This window comes from Carassius auratus, chromosome 1 (genome assembly GCF_003368295.1).
Source record: "Carassius auratus strain Wakin chromosome 1, ASM336829v1, whole genome shotgun sequence".
NCBI classification, from domain to species: domain Eukaryota; kingdom Metazoa; phylum Chordata; class Actinopteri; order Cypriniformes; family Cyprinidae; genus Carassius; species Carassius auratus.
In genome coordinates this window covers 14,326,498-14,339,067 of record NC_039243.1, presented here as the reverse complement: position 1 = coordinate 14,339,067, position 12,570 = coordinate 14,326,498, and the positions used below count along the sequence as shown (strand labels likewise).

The 12,570-nt window shown below is 38.5% G+C and overlaps 1 protein-coding gene across 1 annotated transcript; it reads left to right on the top strand.

The window, feature by feature from the left end:
* Nucleotides 1-96: 96 nt before the first annotated feature.
* Nucleotides 97-12,558, top strand: naa15b (N-alpha-acetyltransferase 15, NatA auxiliary subunit b). Its single transcript, XM_026249092.1, has 20 exons — nucleotides 97-350; nucleotides 3,363-3,447; nucleotides 3,847-3,951; nucleotides 5,042-5,199; nucleotides 5,348-5,482; nucleotides 6,489-6,642; nucleotides 6,832-6,951; nucleotides 7,079-7,174; nucleotides 7,256-7,362; nucleotides 7,447-7,519; nucleotides 8,875-9,044; nucleotides 9,241-9,393; nucleotides 9,482-9,610; nucleotides 9,706-9,919; nucleotides 10,117-10,310; nucleotides 10,417-10,525; nucleotides 10,704-10,802; nucleotides 10,978-11,121; nucleotides 11,218-11,315; nucleotides 11,571-12,558. Exons 1-20 carry the CDS (start codon nucleotides 297-299, stop codon nucleotides 11,769-11,771), a joined length of 2,598 nt encoding a protein of 865 aa, XP_026104877.1. The 5' UTR covers nucleotides 97-296; the 3' UTR covers nucleotides 11,772-12,558.
* The last annotated feature ends 12 nt before the right edge of the window (nucleotides 12,559-12,570 follow it).

Genomic DNA, 12,570 nt, shown 5'->3' with positions numbered 1-12,570 from the left:
TCATTATATAATGAAAATATTTCTCTACCTTAAATGTATGATGTACACACGGTGCGCCCCCTGCTGTCTGTGACGCGCAGCAGAGCAGCTTGACCCGGAGGAGAAGCGCTGCATCGGCCATTTTGGGCTCAAAGGGGGCTTTTCTGTCACCACGTGAGGGCTGGGTTAGTTAGTCCGAGACGGGCACTAAATCAAGCCAAGCAAGGACTCGGAAAACAAGGGGGTACAAATCCAGTTAGACGCTGCCTCACACACTCGCAGTCGCTTCACATGTGCTGATAGAGAGAGTGTAAAGGATGCCGACAGTCACTCTGCCTCCCAAAGAAAACGCTCTGTTCAAGAGGATCCTGGTGAGTGCTAATACTTCAGTGCAGCAACATCCATCTTCCAAATAAATCCCGCTGGCTGTCGTCATGAGTGTGATGGAGAGCCGTTAATGCAGCAATGTTTAGTGCGTGCACAACTGAACAACCAAAGAGTCGCTTTCTGTCAAATGGAGGTTAGCTTTTAGCCTATTAGCTGCTAGCTGTCAGTGTGTTGATGTAGCTTAACAAACAGACACAAAGCTGTTTGAAAGAGACTAGCAGTGATTGGATGAAACCATACGAGAGGTGTAACATTAGTCTTGGTTTATTTGATTTTAAACGCCATTAGCACTAGGTTTATTCGATCAAGCTGCTCTGCTGTGAGGCTAAATGTTGCACATCAGTGGCTCAAGTCAGTCTCTGGCCTGTTCATCCAGCAAACCACTGTCTTCATGAAAGATTTTTAGGCTATTTCTGTAAAATTAGAATTTTAGTCGAGTTTTGATTTAGTGAGCTTTCCGGAGTAGTTTGAGATGATAGGAAGGGATGAACATGTGTGCAATATTTCTGCTGATGGAAAACCTGGAAGTTTAGTGATGCTCAACTTCAGAGCTACAAACACTCGACGAGTTTAAACTCGCCTCGTTCCCTGTCAAACTCCTTATATATGTAAGAATTTAAACTGCTGACTTTTGATAGCCAGGGCTCTTAAAACAAATGACTATGATTGTGTTAGCTGCATTTTGCCTATTTTGTTCATGTTTCTTAAGATTATTTTTGCTGAAGGACTTTGCATTGCATTTCTGATTGCAGACCCTTAAATGTATTAGATTTGGATGTGGACTCTAATTTGAGATGGACATATGTTGGTAGACAGCATGAGAGTTGACACTGACAGCACGATGGGCCTGCAAACCACAAACTCAGCCAAAACTTTCAGCACTTACATACTGTCTGATTTTAAAAGAATTTAAAGCATCACTGTATTTCGTATGTGTAGATGCATGTAGAGTTTTTTTTTTTACTTTGGTGGAACTGATATGCATTGATTGTAGCTTTTTTCTTGAAAAAAAAACCTTTTAAGCTTTGCCATGCAGTAGTAAAGATTCTAGTGTTTGTGTTGTGGCTTTGATATAATGAGTCTTGCATATGCAGTCTATTCAATGCATATGTAATGTTGAACTGTACCTATAACAAGACGAGTCTGCAAAAAAAACTATGATGCACAGATGTTGTTAAGAGCATTTTATCACTCTTAATTCATTTATATAAAATGCAAAATACAAAACTGCTTCTTTTATCATTCATGCTCAAGACAGTATATCTGATCTGTATGATTAATCACATTGTCTTCATAAATTCACATGGTCGATTATTATCGTATGTATTATTATTTTATTTTTTTCTGGCTAATGCTGATATTGGTCTGTATATCAGACTATTTTACTCTGCTAAATAACACATGCATCCTAATTTCTGATATGTAATTTATATTAAATGACTCAATTTGAAAAAAAAAAAAAAAGTACTTGGGTCACTACATGAGGTGGATTTCTTGTTTCTATGTTATAAGGCAACTTTGATAGATCGTTGTAAATTGTTAGCTTGTATCTTTTCTTATCTTGGATTCCCCAAATTTTATCCTGGCAGCTACTTGAAAAGTTATACTTGTAGTGGTAGCCAATGTATATCTTGAATGCACTTTAAGGCCAAGTCACCACAATACAATGTGTAACTTCTCAGACATCCCAAGACCCAACAAATGCAGATTCCGCATGCACGATTGTTGAAAACAAGCACTGGCCACTGGTAACCGGACGTCTGAGACGTGCCACGTGTCTGTTGCTGTTTTCTGTGTCTGTCAGTGCAGCTTGAATTGGCCTGAAGTCGCTTTGGATAAAAGCATTTGCCAAACACGTACATGTAAATATAAATGTAAATGTTTGGTTTGGAGTCTGAGAAACTATGTTACCATGGTTACACACAAAGACTCATAATGTGTGACTTTCTAATAACTATATAACACAAGCTTAAAATAATATTTCTGTTAAGAGAAGCTAGATTGTTTGCCGTTCCAAAGGAAACTGGAGTAGGTAGTGTACTTTAACATTTTGAATTCATTGTTCTGTTGTGCTAAGCCACTAACTGAAAAAAAAGTTGTCAGCTTCTGAAATCATATCATATATTGTTAAAATCTGCAAGGGCTGCTGTCGGGATAGTTTCCGAAGCCTCTGCCCTGCCTGAACTGATTTGAAGTCTCTGATTCAGTAGTGCTGCTGTGTTGAATGTGGAAAAGCAGATTCCAGATGAACTGACAGAATGAAGTGATGTTATGTCAGTGATCTCACCACCTGCTGGCTGAGCAGAGGCCGGTGGGATCAAGAGGAAACAGAAGCTGCTCCGAATAGAACGTCTCAGAGCAAATTACCGTCATTTGCAGAGTTCACAGGGGACAGTGCGATTTTGTGTGTGTGTGTGTGTATCAAGTTTAGCCTGCCATTGATTGTCTTTTAGAAAGCACTAGCCATAAGTTAAAATGAATACATGTCATATAAAAAGCATGAAATAAAAGTATTTTCTTCTTTTTTAAAAAGTATTTTTTTCTAACCACACTTAATTTTTATTTTGCCAACCTAAGAAATCAGTCTAAGTCGGTGTTATTTTAGTTATATTTATGTAGTATTATATGACATTATTTTATATACTAGCCTAGTATTTTGTATTAGCTTTTATGTATTTTAAGTAATTAAGTTTTTTTTTTTTACATTTTGATTTAATAATATTTAGGAATGTGCATTAATCTTTTTGTTTGTTTGTTTTCTTTTTATTATTTAGCTTCATGTATATTTTATTTTTTAATTTTAGTTCTTCAGTTAGTTGTCAGTACTATGCGTTTCTAGTTTTTGAGGTGTTTTTTTCACCTTCATTTCAATTAAAGATACTTATTTTAACAGTTTTAGTTTACAACACTGTCCTGTTTTTTTTGTTGTTGTTGTTTTTCTTCTTTTTTTTTTAAGTATTAATTTTAAAGTAATTATCCTCTCTTTATGTCATCAGAGATGTTATGAACACAAACAGTACAGAAATGGACTGAAATTCTGCAAACAGATTCTCTCCAATCCAAAATTCTCAGAACATGGAGGTAAGACCCTACCTGGAAGAGTTCTTGACACACAAGTACACTCGGATTTCACTGCCTATACAATTGAACCTGAATAACATGGACACAAATCGAAATGAATTTAAATTAACGTATTCAATATTCACTCAAACATGTCCATATCCATGTACATTGACAAGACAAAATCAGCGACTGGGCCGAATGACCAGTTAGGCTGTTCAAACAGATACTGATCTTTTCAAAATACCCAAATATCAGTCTGGCAAATTAATACTTCATAAAAACAAAGTTATCAGCTGAAAGTGTATAGTCTTCAACATAAAACATTCCTGAGTAAAAGGTGTAGTAGGGGTTTGTTTACTTATCCCATGTAAGCTTACTAAGGGTTGATGGGTAAGATGAAGGTTATGATCTTTGCAGAGACGCTGGCGATGAAAGGCCTGACCCTGAACTGCCTGGGGAAGAAAGAAGAAGCCTATGAACTTGTCCGCAGAGGTCTCCGAAATGACCTGAAGAGCCACGTCTGTATCCTTGGATATAGAGAGCGACACACACACATTTGAAAGCTTCCGGTTTGGCATCTATACACAGTAGTCTGATAACGGTCCATGTGTTGGAGCAGTTGGAATGAGTTTATTCCCTCATGTTGACAGCAGCAGCAGCAGAATTGGCATGTCAGTGTTTGTCTCAATGTGAAGCCTGTCGCGGCCGGTGGGGGTGATGGACCCCAGCCAAGATTCCTGCCCTGTGTCTGACTGTGATGTGCAGTGACACCATCAACTGTTCAGAGAGCCACACACACAGGACAGTGTTTCCTTTATTTTAATACCGCGTAGCATATTTTGCAAGTAACTTCGTTACCCTTTCTGTCGAAAAGTTAAAAAACTGCAGTGTTTGGGTGCACCCATTTTTCAAAAACCACGGGGAATTTCACCCCGAAGGAAGCTGATTGAGTTGGTTCTTTTCACATGAGCTGGTATGCTTGTGTCATTCTGAAAAGCTGAGATGTTCTTAGCTAGATGTGGTGCAGACGGGCCTGGAAAAAACGAGCGCGTTGTACCACATCGCTTACATTATGAGCGTGCATACCTCATTGAAATAACGAACTTGAGCATCCAAAACACGCGATATGTAAACGGCCCCTTCATCGGTCAAAATTTTTATTTTCGGTTAAAAGTTAAACTGTCAATACAAGCATCCCTAACTGGCATATAAAAATAATATAACATACAAAAATACAAAATTAATAAATTTTAAGCCACACAAAGTCAACATGTTGGTATTTCTTGCTCGGAATCTGCCATAAAATAAAATAAAAGTTTATTGATCTTTTAAAAGGTGTACCTGCTATATTATGCCATTATCATTATATTAGTCGAAACTGGTCTTAGAACGACAATATTATCGTTTATAACGCGATCATTTCTTGGACAATTTATTGTCCAGCAATATTTGTTATCATGACAGGCGTACTTGGTGTACTCCCTAGTATAGGCGACCATCCATAAAAACAAATTGTCTCTGGCCTTGTAAATTGTAGTGATTGTCCTGGACAGAGTATTGTGCTGTTACCAGCTCTGTACTGTCTCTGCAGTCCTTAACGTGAGATTTTCAGGCTGGCACGTGTACGGTTTGCTCCAGAGGTCTGACAAGAAGTACGACGAGGCTATTAAGTGCTACAGAAACGCACTGAAATGGGACAAAGACAACTTGCAGATCCTTCGAGATCTCTCGCTCCTGCAGATCCAAATGAGAGACCTGGAGGGTTACAGGGTGAGTCTGTGTACGAGTACGTTTCATTTTATTAGTTGAATAGTACAGTATGGTACAGAAAGACTTCTTTATTGGAGTCAGTGTGATTCTAAACAAAGCTTGAACCTTTTAAACCCTAACTGTTCTGACTGCATTGACTCTCTTATAGGAGACGCGGTATCAGCTGCTGCAGTTGCGGCCAGCCCAGCGAGCGTCATGGATTGGCTACGCCATTGCGTATCACCTCTTGGAGGACTATGAGATGGCTGCCAAAATCATTGAGGAGTTTAGAAAAACACAACAGGTAAATGCAGACATGACAGGCAGAAACGGCAAGATTTGTGTTCTCAGTTTTGTGGGGAGGTCACAATAACTATATGTAAGTAGTTCATGACAGTACCAGTGAAAACACGATTTTAAACCCCAATTTTTTATAGTGAAAACAAGTATGCTAATTAATGCATTAAATATAATATTAATATAGTAATATGCTATGAAACAGCATGGATTGTGAAAAGTCATACACAAATTAAATTAAAACAATGGTATGTACTAGTCAGATTAATTATAATTTGCGCACATATGTAAACTTGTACTTTTTTTTTAGTGCTTTATTATAAAGCAATAAATTATAATTTAATTTAAAGCAACAGTTCTAACTTTGTTTTTTTTTATCCAATATTTGTTATTTTATATCAGCTTCATTTCAATCATGCAGCAGTTTTTAGTTCTTTTAGTTAACAATAACAAATAAAAGTATTTTTAACCTAAATCCTCATTTATATAATTATTATAATTTTTTTTTTTAAAGACAATTAAGGTTTTTCATAATGTTGTTGTTGCACTTATATTAAAGACAGACTTTTTATCTTTCTGCGTTTATTACATAGGAAAGTGGAGGGCAATATGCACACATCTGCATTGTATCAAGACACAAATACTCTTCTTAGAGCATGCAAGAAATATCCAGCTTAGTATCAAAGTACCTGTATTTTCTTTATATCCCTGTTTGCTTGGAATAGATTTGAAAGAACAGGGACAGAGGTCACAGGAGTGGTTAATGAGGTATTGTGAAGACGTCAACTTGCCACTCCAGGTCAACGGGCAACACAATGGCAAACGATTGTTGTGGCGTCTAAGATAAGACGCTTACTTCCTCTCATTGGTTTCTAGCACAACTGGAAACTACAAGTTGGCAGGCTAAATAAAAGATTCTTAACTGTTATATAGTGCTTCGGAGGGATTAGTCCACAAAACAAATCCGTCCTGTATTTGTTTTTTATGCGGTTTATGAATGTTTGATTTTTCAGACGTCCCCTGACAAGGTGGATTACGAGTACAGTGAGCTGCTGCTGTATCAGAATCAGGTCCTGAGGGAGGCGGGACTCTTCAGAGAAGCTCTGGAGCATCTCACCACCTACGAGAAACAGATCTGTGACAAACTGGCCGTGGAGGAAACCAAAGGTACATCAGTGCGCCTCTTTCTTTCTCATCTTCCACTTTTTTTTTTTCTTCTGCTTCTATATTATTTTGTCCATCATGCAGTTTTTCCTATTCACATTTTGCTTGTCTAGCAGATTGACTTCCTGTTTCTGGTGCCCAGTGGAACATTCTCTCACTTTAATGTTCTCTGCTTGTGTTGTGGATGTGTAGGGGAGCTGCTGTTGAGTCTGGAACGGTTTGAGGAGGCGGCAGATGTGTACAGGCGACTACAGGAGAGAAATCCTGAAAATTGGTCTTATTACCATGGCCTGGAAAAAGCCCTCAAGCCTGGTACACACACAACAAAATGATTTGTTCGCGTTTTTAGTTATTTTTATCTCTCGTCTTATACACACATTAGTAACATTTTAACAAAACACAGCAATTCTGGTGTTAAATGTTGTTGTTTTTTTTTCAGCAAGTACAGAAGAGAAGCTGAAAATCTATGAGGAGGCCTGGGAGAAATACCCTAAAGGCCTGGTGCCTCGCAGATTACCACTCAGCTTCCTGTCTGGTAGGCAGTGTTTCCTAATAATACATCAGCTTCTTCTGCAAGTTGTACATTTTTGAATGAAATATTTTCTGTGTTGTTCAGGAGATGGGTTTCGGGAGTGTCTAGATAGGTATTTAAGAATGAACTTCAGTAAGGGCTGTCCTCCCGTCTTCACCACACTCCGATCTCTCTATCAGGACAAAGAGAAGGTGAGGACATAATCAACGCATACAGAAAACATACTAACTGGGATTTATGTCCAGATGTGTTTTGACATTTTGTTTCAATTGCAGGTGTCAATAATTGAAGAATTAGTTGTTGGTTTTGAAACGTCCTTACGGAGCTGTCGAATGTTCAGCCCAGATGGTATGTTGATATATTTTCTTTATTCCATTTATTTATTTTTTTATGGTTTGAAATATTAGGGCAATGTCAAATTATTATTATTTGTTTTTAATAAAAAAATCTTAATCAGTACTCTAGTTTTCAGAACAAAAAATTTGTGTTATCAAGTCACTGATAATTTCATACTGGACTTCACAGTTTAAATGTCACTTTTCAATGTCACGTTTTTTTCTGTCTTTATGAATTGGTCAAGTAAATTATTCTAGTGTGTGTGTGTGTGTGTGTGTGTGTGTGTTTGCCCTGCAAAAAAGAAAAAAGAAATTATTTTAATTTTCGACCTGTTATTTTCTATTCTAATAAATAAGTGTATATGAAACCAAACTTGTAGATACCAATTAAATTGTATAATTCTTGATTCCAATTTTGATACCACAGCAAAAACTACTGGCCTAATTAATAAATATAAAGTTCAGACATTTTTAAAGACAATTCAGCACTCAGTAAATAAGAACAAATTACAAGCAGTAGCACAAATGAATGTATAAAACAAAGATACAAATGATATGAAGCTTTCTGAAAAACAGCAGATGGGCTGAATAAGCATGCAAATTTGCCCTCTGACAGTAGGTGGAGCTTATGGAACAGCATTTCTTTGGTTACCGCTGTACTTATTACCTTGAATCCATAAAACGCCATGTAAACTTTTCTGAAGACAGTCAGTTCCCCACAGAGATACATTAATATAGACCCCAATTCAACATTTAGGATTTTTTTTTTTCCAATATTTTGACATTGTGATCAGTGATCTTGCTCTGTCTGCTACAGTGTTTTCTAATATTTGCGTCCATGTCTCTGGCCTCTGTTAACGTCCGTTTACACACAGAGTAATATTTACACACAAATTACATTTTTAATATGATTGCAGTGCAGTGCATCTGTACTCCACTGTATAAATGAAATCTAGATTAATCCTTGTTAAAGATACAAAGGTACTCGCCAAGATGGATATTTTGACATACTTTCTTATATTTGTCCTTTCAAGCACAAGAACACAGTGCACAAGTACTGAATGTAGTGGTCTTTTAGGAAGTCTTAAAAACACGTGCAAATGATAAACTTTCGTGACAGTCCAGTAGTGACCCGATCGGGCCAATTACAAATATGTGAACTGTCCCAAGCCTTTCACACTGACCCCAGGCCACCGGGCAGTCCTTATTGCAGAGCCCTGGTTTATATATATATATATATATATATATATAACTTTTTTGCAATTTTTGAGACATTTTAATAATGAAAAACGTGACACTTTGGTGAGCCACCTGATGTGTTAGTGCATTAGTGGTACCTTTATTGGTTCTTTTGATGTCTACATGTAGATGATGGCAAGGAAGAGCCACCCACTACATTACTCTGGGTGCAGTATTTCCTGGCTCAGCACTATGATCAGATCTTCCAGCACACCATGGCTCTCGAATACATCAATGCTGCCATTGAGAGCACACCCACTCTGATAGAGCTCTTCCTCATTAAAGCCAAGATATACAAGGTGATGTCCAAAACACATTCCATACAATTAGCATTTGGGTAATTCTTTTAATTCAAATTGCAGTATGCTAATTGAAGCGACGATTGCAACAACTGTGTCTCACCAAACAGTGTGACAAATTAAAAGAAATGTAGAATAATTAGGTGGGTTCAGTGATTTGATTTGTCATATACCATTTGTATTTTTCTTTACCAAGCATGCTGGGAACATCCGGGAGGCAGCTCGTTGGATGGACGAGGCTCAGGCCCTGGACACAGCAGATCGTTTTATTAACTCTAAATGCGCCAAGTACCTGCTTAAAGCAGGTCTGATCAAGGAGGCTGAGGAAATGTGCGCCAAGTTCACAAGGGTAAGGGAAATGTGTGATTTATATTTGTGTATATATTCTACTCACAGGTGTTTTATGTGTAACAGCTCTGTTTCTCTCTCTCTCTCAGGAGGGAGCGTCCGCGGTAGAGAACCTGAATGAGATGCAGTGCATGTGGTTCCAGACTGAATGTGCTCTGGCTTATAAATCCATGAAGAAATATGGAGAAGCGCTCAAAAAATGCCATGAGATTGAAAGGGTGAGTCCTTTTTGCTTTGTCATTATATCATGGTATTTGTGTGCTGATTGTACCTCTTCATCTGGTTAATTCGCTCTCACATTCGTTCATTACAGCACTTTGTAGAGATAACAGATGACCAGTTTGACTTCCATACGTATTGTATGAGGAAGATGACGCTGCGTTCCTATGTGGACCTGCTTAAACTGGAAGATGTGTTACGTATGCACCCATTCTACTTCAGAGCCTCACAGACCGCAATCCAAATCTACCTCAACCTGCATGACAACCCGCTTACGGATGACAGCAAGGAACTACAGGCTGATACCGGTAATATGCCATAAATATATGGAAGCCAGATTCTGCTACAGTTCTTTTGTGAAAAAGTCACTTGTAGGATTGTGAGGGGGAAAAAAGTTGCAGTTACCTTTATTATTCCATGCTAGAAACGAAAGCAAACTTGTACGTGTTTACCGTGTTTTCTTTAAAAAGAAGTGTGCTTAATATTGCTTGGATTATCCAAACAGGGAACCTGACTGACAAAGAACTGAAGAAGTTAAGGAACAAGCAACGGAGAGCACAGAAGAAAGCACAGCTGGAGGAGGAAAAAAAGAACGCAGAGAAAGAGAAACAGTTAAAGAACCAGAAAAAGAAAAAAGAGGATGATGACGAAGAGATCGGTGGACCTAAAGAGGAACTTGTACCAGAGAAACTGGCCAGGGTATGTATCTCTTTAGTAGCAAATACCAAGGGGAAATTGGAAGAAATCCGAAGCCTGTTCTTTGTGCTTGGACAAAAAAATGTTTTGTTTCGCTTTCATTTTTAAGGTGGAGAACCCATTAGATGAAGCTGTAAAGTTTCTGACACCCTTGAAAAACCTGGTGAAGAATAAGATAGACACACACCTTCTGGCCTTTGAGATCTACTTTAGGAAAGGTATATGGTATATGCTTTATCTCTGAACTCCATTCTCATCTCCATTTGTACAGACTAATAATAGTTCCTTTTTTTTAAATGATCCATTTCTCTTAGTCAGAATATGAAACAAATGATCTGTGGCCACATCTCAACTTGTATAGCTGCATGATTTCAGTGTTCCTCAATTTCCTCACAGAAAAGTACCTGTTAATGCTGCAGTCAGTGAAGAGGGCCTATGCAATAGACCCGGACCACCCTTGGCTTCACCAGTGTCTAGTGCGCTTCTTTAAAGGAGGTGAGTGAGTGAACCCAGGGTGCCTCTTGCTATTGGTTTGGTTGTATTTTCTTTACATTTGGTCAGTTCGTCACTGTTATGTCTTAATTTGTTGCTGTTGACACCATGTTCACCTCCATGCATTGGTTGAATTGCAAAGTTGGTTGGTAATGTGTTCATGTTGATTGGCTAACAGTGTCCGAAAGTAAAGACCTTGCAGAATCGGTCAGCATGGTTCTCAAGCAGGAAATCTCCAGGCTGTTTGGGGAAAGTAATGCTAAGAGCTTCAACCAGGCCTTCCTCACCAAGCACTTCAATTCCATCCCTCATCGAGTAGCAGGTGCGCATACGCAACACTTTATATGCACACAGCTTTTTTTTAACGGCTACTTTTTCGTGTTCAGTTTTCAATTCCACCTGTTTTCTTCCTTTACAGCTGCCAAAATGATGTTCTACTTAGACCCTTCAACACAAAAGAAAGCCGTGGAACTGGCTGTAGCACTTGATGAATCACTGAACAACAGAAATATTCAGGTATATAATGGGCTACATGACCTTAAGATGATTTTACTAGCTGGTTAATGACATGTGAGGTTTCCACCTGACAAAGACGATGTCTATGATTTTATTTTAATTTCATTTAGTTGTGCAGCATCATTCCATTTCAGTTGTACATTGTTTAATGTATTATTAACATCAACTCAAGAACCCCCGGCAGTTCCTTCACAAACCCCTAATTGGGAAACCCTAGTATATTACATATATTATATTACTATTTAATTTTTGCAGATTTGTACAGATGTTTTGGAAAGCCTGCGTGATGGCAGCCTTGGAGAGGCTAAGGAAACCGCAGAGTTATACCGAGCAGAGTGTCAAAAGATCTACCCCTATACGATGGCCTTCATGCCCCCAGGCTATGAGGAAAACATGAAGATTGCGGTCAATGGAGATGTCTCCACAGAAACTGAGGAGCTGGCCAATGATATGTGAAGATCTGAAGAGGGTAAAGGACTGAGGGAGGAGATGGAACTGGAGGCAATGTGGCACCGCCACTGTCAAACACCTGAGATGGTTGCAGTTGACTAATGCGATTCTGTGAGGAACTTCCTACGCCCCCAGAAATTGCAGTTAGGACTGACAGACAATGACTGTGTTTTGGAGTGGAGGAAGAAGGGGCGGGCGTTGGGGTGGGAGGAGAGAATAAAATGCCCATTTTACTTTTTTAACTTTGCTGATGACTACTCTCTAACTGAAAACTAGTCAAACATGCATCCCATTTTGAAATACAGTATGTCTGAATGCAAACTTTGTGCAATGGCGAGAGCAAATCCCATAGGCAACAAACCAAGCAAGAGAAGCGCACTCGAACCCATCTTCCCCCTGTTTTATTGAGTAATTTATATGAAAAATAAAAGCTTAAAAATGTTATGTGGCTTGTGCAAAAGATCTGGTTTGAGTTGGTGTGTAAAGGCAGCTGAATCATTGGACGTACTTTTGGGGGAAGACTGGACATGGACAGGAAGTGATGTCATAACGGGGAAGCGGCATGTGTAGAGGTTCCTAATATTGCATATCTTGAAGAAGGAAGAGGCTGTATCCAACAAACAGCTGTAAACTGTGATCCAGTCTGTGGAATTGACAGAAGAAACCTTTCCCCCCTTTCTCCTTCATCTTAACTTCATTCTATTACTCTGTTTGATCCAGATGGGTTACAGTGTTCAAAGAAGAGTTTGTTGTATGATAGATTTTTTGTAATAAAAAAATCAGTGAGAGCACACATTTGGCACCA

What these genes read in the sequence shown, in the direction of transcription:
- naa15b (XM_026249092.1), top strand. Translation starts at nt 297, where the DNA reads ATGCCGACAGTCACTCTGCCTCCCAAAGAAAACGCTCTGTTCAAGAGG. An exon ending in AAAATTCTCAGAACATGGAG is followed by an intron (nt 3,448 to 3,846) that starts GTAAGACCCTAC and finishes TGATCTTTGCAG; the next exon opens with AGACGCTGGCGATGAAAGGC. An exon ending in TCGAATGTTCAGCCCAGATG is followed by an intron (nt 7,520 to 8,874) that starts GTATGTTGATAT and finishes GTCTACATGTAG; the next exon opens with ATGATGGCAAGGAAGAGCCA.